The sequence below is a fragment of the Brachionichthys hirsutus genome, chromosome 1 (assembly GCF_040956055.1).
Source record: "Brachionichthys hirsutus isolate HB-005 chromosome 1, CSIRO-AGI_Bhir_v1, whole genome shotgun sequence".
NCBI lineage: Eukaryota > Metazoa > Chordata > Actinopteri > Lophiiformes > Brachionichthyidae > Brachionichthys > Brachionichthys hirsutus.
The window spans coordinates 938209-945095 of record NC_090897.1 but is presented as its reverse complement, the minus strand read 5'-3'; the positions used below and the strand labels follow the sequence as shown (position 1 = coordinate 945095).

At 49.9% G+C, this 6887-nt stretch overlaps 1 protein-coding gene across 1 annotated transcript; it reads left to right on the top strand.

Annotated features, from left to right (window-relative positions):
- Positions 1-4799: 4799 nt before the first annotated feature.
- On the top strand, positions 4800-5636 carry LOC137892897 (uncharacterized). The gene has a single exon (XM_068738693.1). The coding sequence runs from the start codon at positions 4800-4802 to the stop codon at positions 5634-5636; it is 837 nt and encodes a 278-aa protein (XP_068594794.1).
- Positions 5637-6887: the final 1251 nt, after the last annotated feature.

Here is a 6887-nt window from a genome sequence, read left to right as displayed (position 1 = left end):
TCATCTTTTTGTACCGCATGCCCGTCTTTCCCGTCACTCACACTTCCTCCTCTTCTTCCTCCTTCCTTCCCGTAAGTTTCCCCATTTGAGCCCCCCCCCCCACCAACCACCACTGAACACACACACACACACACACACACACACACACACACACACACACGCACACACACGCACACGCCCTGCCAGCTCGATCTCTCCAGGAATAATGCGTTCCTGGAAATAGAATCAGTTTGGACTCATGGCTTGTTTAAACGTTAATAAACAATAATCAGCAAACATGAAGACATTAATTTATACGTATGTCACCTGTTATGTCACCTGTTATGTCACCTGTATGTCTCCTGTTATGTCACCTGTATGTCACCTGTATGTCACCTGTATGTCACCTGTTATGTCACCTGTATGTCACCTGTATGTCACCTGTTATGTCACATGTTATGTCGCCTGTATGTCACCTGTTATCTGTTATGTCACCTGTTATGTCGCCTGTATGTCACCTGTATGTTGTAATCAGCAGCTCATCCCAAACGAGTCAGGAGGCGTTGCGGTTCCTAAAGGCCGACCCGGTCTGGATCAGAGAATGAACCGGTCCTCAGATGACGCCGTGTTCAGCGCAGTGACACACACAGGATGAATTAGGAAGTGTGTGTGCGGTTTAACCCGTTGTGACTCAACGTGTGTGTTCCTGCAGCATGCTGGGATACGCCCTTCACCGTCAGGTCAGAGGTCACTGGTGATGGTGATGATGGTGATGATGATGGTGATGATGATGATGGTGATGATGATGATTTTGGGATTCTGAAACAAAATCAGGAGCATCTTCTGATCTCATTAGAAAGACAGAATGTAATGATTATGATGACATCATGATGATGTCACAGATTATCTGGAGCCCAATGATCCAACCTGTCACACCTGAGCTGTGACCCTATTGGTCCTCAGCTGGATCCCGGGGGCGGGACCCCCCCGGGTGGGACCCCCCCCCCCCCCTTGGGCTTCTTCTGTTTCTCAGTGTGGTCGGTCTGAGCAGCAGAACCGGAGAACTGCAGCGGCAGCGACGCCGTTTGGCTCGGAGATGATTGCGGTTCTGGGAATATTTCTGTCTCTGTTGTTTCTCAGGGTCCGATGTCAGCATCTGGGCCGCGGACGCTTGGCGCTGGCGCCCCACGGCGAGCCGGCGCCCCACGGCGAGCTGGCATTTCCTGAATATAGTCATTGTGTTTTGTCGGAGCAGAGGTTCTGTCCACTCGGGTCCACTTTTACAGCACACGCCAAGCATTCTGCTTCTCCAGAGGCTGAACCGCCAGCGGGTTCAGAGGCGGGTTCAGCCTCTGACGTCGCTTCCCACGAGGGCCAAGCCAGCAAACGTATTGATCCTGATCGGTTTCACGGAGCAGCTCGTCTTCCTCACCTTCATCAGAACGTTGCAGCATGGAGGCGATGATGATGATGATGATGATGATGAGGGTGATGGCGATGATGATCATCTCATTGATTTCTTGTTATTTAAACACCTGTTGCTGTTTGTTGGCGGTGGGGGCGGGGCTATAGCTGGAAGTCACTGTGGTCTGTTTACTGACTGGACAGAGGCCGCACCCACATTCAGGGTCACCCTTTACATGACATGCCGGGGGGGCGGAGTCACGCTGGCGGACCGTCGCCTTCACCTTTGATCACCTGAAGAGAGAAGCTGAGACCCGGTTGGCCAACGCTCTTCTTCTTTTCTTCATCTTCTTCTGCTGCAAGCACAGGAACACTTTCCCAATGAGTAACGGCCAACTGCCGCGTGCACGCACGCACGCACGCACACACACACCCGATGGGGTATTTATAGGCTGCAGAGGGGGCGGAGCTGATGAATGAACCCGGCAGCGGTGTGTAACCCGTGTTGTTGTTGATCGGAGCAGATGGGCCCAGAGATTAGATCTGACCTCAGATCAGAGCCGCCGCTGTTATTTAAGCTGCACACCGGTGTAACAGCCAGACCTGGGGGGGGGGGGGGGGGCGCGACTGCAGGAGCTGATAGGAGCCCAGGATGATGGGAACCACAGACGCCCCCCCCCCCCCACCACCACCATCACGACGTGGACGGCCACAGGAAGCATGTAGGCTCTGCAGGAGCTGAACAGCAGCACTTCCTCTTTTCAGTGGTCACACGCACACACACGCACACACACACACACACACGCACACACACACACACGCACACATACACACACACACACACACACGCACGCACACACACACACACTTTCTTACATAAGCGACACTTCCAAGTAAACTGCATCCAAGACGAAAACATCTTCTATTCATTCATGACTTTTCTCTACATTCACGTTAAAATAAAACTTGTATCCGTAGCCCGAAGACATGAACATGTTCAACTGATCGATCTGTAATCAATAAACCAGGTTGATCTGGGGCCAAATTGAGATTACATGATGCATCATCTGGATCTCGAAGTTGATATCATTTGATGGTGTGGACGCACAGGACACTGCTGTGTGGACCTGGACTGTTTCACCGTGTCAACCTGGACTGTTTCACCGTGTCAACCTGGACTGTTTCACCCTGTGAGCCTGGACTGTTTCACCCTGTGATCCTGGACTGTTTCACTGTGTGCACCTGGACTGTTTCACCGTGTGCACCTGGACTGTTTCACCGTGTGCACCTGGACTGTTTCACCGTGTCAACCTGGACTGTTTCACCGTGTCAACCTGGACTGTTTCACCGTGTGATCTTGGACTGTTTCACCTTGTGAACCTGGACTGTTTCACCGTGTGATCTTGGACTGTTTCACCGTGTGAACCTGGACTGTTTCACCGTGTCAACCTGGACTGTTTCACCGTGTCAACCTGGACTGTTTCACCGTGTCAACCTGGACTGTTTCACCGTGTGATCTTGGACTGTTTCACCTTGTGAACCTGGACTGTTGTGTGGGACATTAACGTGACATCATACTGTCTATATGAGCTGATGAATATTTCGGTCTTTGTTTTATTTCTGTTTCCTTGTCTCCTGTGCGGAGGTGAAACCCGACACCGCAGCAGGAGGAACGTTCCTGCATCATTAGTCTCAGGTCCTCGTCCATCTTCGTCTTCACGTCTTTGTTTAACGAGGCGGCCGCGTCCGTCTGTGTTTGTCCGTCCCGTAAACACAGGCCTTTTGTTTTCCTGCTGTGGACACTTAGAGGAGGTTTGTCCTGCTGTGGGAAGTTATTTTCTGGCGTGTTTTGGAGGGCTTGTAAATAGTTTGTGGCGAGCTGAGGAGTCGGCTCCTCGTTGGGAGCAGAGAGGAGGTTTTTCCCAGCTGTCTCCATCTGTCCCCCCCCCCGCCCCCCCCATCAGTGTCTCCTCTCTCACATCAACACAGCAGCAGTCCTCTGCTGCAGCGTGGCGCCAGGCTTCTGCCACAGGTTTCGACCCTGCATTACAGGCCTGGAGAGTCCTGGAGAGTCCTGGAGAGTCCTGAAGAGTCCCGGTGAGGCCTTGAGTCTCATTGAGAGTCCTGGAGAATCCTGAAGAGTCCTGGAGAGTCCCGGAGAGTCCTGAAGAGTCCTTGGGTCTCATTGAGAGTCCTGGAGAGTCCTGGAGAGTCCTGGAGAGTTCTGGAGAGTCCCGGAGAGTCCTTGGGTCTCATTGAGATGGCTGGAGAGTCCTGAAGAGTCCTTGAGAGTCCTAGACTTTAGACTCCATAAAGACCAGACGAGTCTTCTCGTTTATCGAGTCTTTATTCATTTCGTTTCCCGTCTCTCCTTCACCTGACCCACACGTCTTGTTCTCCGTCCTTTTCTTCCTCCAGTTTGTTTTCTTGTTCTTTTTCTGTCTTTGTCTTGTTTTGCTGCTTTCTCTTCCTCTTCCTCCTCCTCCTCCTCTTCCTCTTCCAAAGCTGAGGAGCTTTGCCGATTCTGAAAGGAGAGTTAAATCTGTCTGAGCTGCGATTCATCAACGACACACCTCTGTGTGTGTGTGTCCCTGCAGGTGAAGATCTTTTTGTTCCTCTCTGACTGGCTCACCTGTCTGGAGGCGGGGCCTGCTGCATCACTGTTTTCCTTAATGCTACGTGTCGGGTTTCCTATAATCGCATCTCAACAATGCTGCCGAGCCGGATGGACGAGTCCAACCCATCAACACAGTTCCTGGAAAACACACACACACACACACACACACACACACACTCTCACAGGTTGTAAAATTCATGTTGATGGCGTAGCTGCTTCTGATTGATGATGTTGATTGTAATCAGTTTAATAATAATCCACAATTAAATATTTTAAATATTTGATTCCTGCTGTGTTTTCTGCTCTATCCTGCGTGGTTCTGATTGTGTCGTCCACAGCAAGTCCACAGCGGGTCCTTCCTGTTGTGGTTCTGGTTGTGTCGTCCACAGCGAGTCCTTCCTGTTGTGGTTCTGATTGTGTCGTCCACAGCGAGTCCTTCCTGCGTGGTTCTGATTGTGTCGTCCACAGCGAGTCCACAGCGAGTCCTTCCTGTTGTGGTTCTGATTGTATCGTCCACAGCGAGTCCTTCCTGTTGTGGTTCTGATTGTATCGTCCACAGCGAGTCCTTCCTGTTGTGGTTCTGGTTGTCTCGTCCACAGCGAGTCCACAGCGAGTCCTTCCTGTTGTGGTTCTGATTGTGTCGTCCACAGTGAGTCCTTGCGGTTGTGGTTCTGGTTGTGTCGTCCACAGCGAGTCCTTCCTGTTGTCGCCGCCAATTTTCACAACTCTTTGGGGCGTTTCTCCTTTGGTTTGATAAAGCTAACTATCGAATAGCTTTAGCACCGCTAGCTAGCTAGCGATGGCTTCTCCCTCTGCCTCTCCGCTGTCCTGCTCAGTGTGTCAAATGTTTAGCTTCTCCTCTGCCTCCTTTACTGACAGCGAAACGTGTAAGAGGTGTAGTCTATTTGCTATGTTGGAGACGAGGCTAAATGATTTAGAGACCCGGTTCCGCACCATAGAAGCGAATCCAGTAGCTTCGATAGCTAGCCAGCCCTCCCTTAGCGGTGCGGACCGAGCCGCTAACCACCAAGGCGGCTGGGTGACTGTTCGGAGGAAGCATAGTCCGAAGCCCGCTACGGTTCACCACCGCCCCGTTCACGTTTCTAATAGATTTTCCCCGCTCAGCAACACACCTGCTGAGGACAGTACTCTGGTGATTGGTAGCTCCGTTCTCAGAAACGTGAAGCTAGCGACTCCAGCGGCCATAGTGAGGTGTATCCCGGGGGCCAGAGCGGGCGACATTGAATCAAATTTGAAGTTGCTGGCGAAAGCTAAACGTAAATACCGTAAGATTGTAATCCACGTCGGCACTAATGACGTCCGGCTACGCCAGTCGGAGGTCACTAAAATTAATATTGAGTCGGTGTGTAGCTTTGCTAGGACTATGTCGGACTCCGTAGTTTTCTCTGGCCCCCTCCCCAATCTGACGAGTGACGATATGTTTAGCCGCATGTCGTCATTCAACCGCTGGCTGTCTAGGTGGTGTCCGGAAAACCACGTGGGCTTCGTAAATAACTGGCAGACATTCTGGGGAAAACCTGGTCTTATTAGGAGAGACGGTGTCCATCCTACGTTTGCTGGCGCAGCTCTCATTTCTAGCAATCTGACCGAGTTTGTTAGACAACCAAAACCCTGACAATCCAGAGTCGGGACCAGGAGTCAGAGATGTAGTCCTACACCCATCTCTGAGCGTCCTCTGGATCAGTCACCCACCCAGAACCCCATCCAGAACCCCACACAGAACCCCATAGAGATGGTGTCTATAGAGATGGTGTCTGTTCCCCGACCCCCTAAGGTTGTTAAATTGTACAGGAGACGTGTTACTCCTGGAAACCTTATAAAAATAAAAACTGCTGCCACAGAAATTAATAATAGTAAAACCATTAAATGTGGACTTTTGAATATTCGCTCTTTGGCGTCAAAGGCATTTTTAATAAATGATCTGATCTCAGATCAGCATGTTGATATTTTCTCTTTGACAGAAACCTGGCTGGGTCCTGAAGATTATTTCAGTTTAAATGAAGCCACGCCTCCCGGTTATGTTAACTCTCACATTTCTCGAGACGCCGGCCGAGGAGGTGGAGTTGGAGCCATCTATAACTCTGAGCTCCAGATTAACACTAAACCTAAATTAAACTATACCTCCTTTGAGAGTCTTATTCTTAGTCTGTCACTCCCAACATGGAAATCAAGCCAGCCAGTCCTGATTGTTATAGTTTACCGCCCTCCAGGCCCATACTCTGATTTCATGTCAGAATTTTCAGAATTTCTAACAAGCTTAGTTCTGAAAGCAGAACAGATACTTGTTGTGGGAGATTTTAACATTCATGTAGATGTCAGTGACGACTGCCTTGCTACTGCCTTCCTCTCATTACTGGACTCAATTGGCTTCTCCCAGATAGTGAACGAACCCACCCACAGCTTTAATCACACCCTGGATCTGGTTCTCACGTATGGTATTGATATTGATCAATTAATCGTATTTCCACTGAACCCTTTTTTATCAGACCACAAGTTCATCACTTTTACGTTTGTATTATTGGACTACGTTCCATCAAACAGAACTGCCTTGACTAGATGTCTGTCTGATGGTGCTATTGCTAAATTCAAAGAAGTGATCCCGTCAGCATTAAACTCTTTATCAAGCCTTAACATTACTGAGGAGTCGTGTGGTAACTTTAGCCCCTCCCACATAGATCATCTTGTAGGTGGTGCTGGGGACTTGATGCGCACGACGCTTGACTCCATCGCCCCCTTAAGAATTAAAAAACTAAAACCAAAAAGGAAAGCTCCGTGGTTCAATTCTGAAATTAGATTGTTAAAACAAACATCCCGAAGACTGGAGAGAAGGTGGCGCTCAACTAAATTGGAGGAGTCTTGTTTAATC

Coding starts and splice junctions, on each gene's coding strand:
- LOC137892897 (XM_068738693.1), top strand. CDS start 4,800: ATGGCTTCTCCCTCTGCCTCTCCGCTGTCCTGCTCAGTGTGTCAAATG.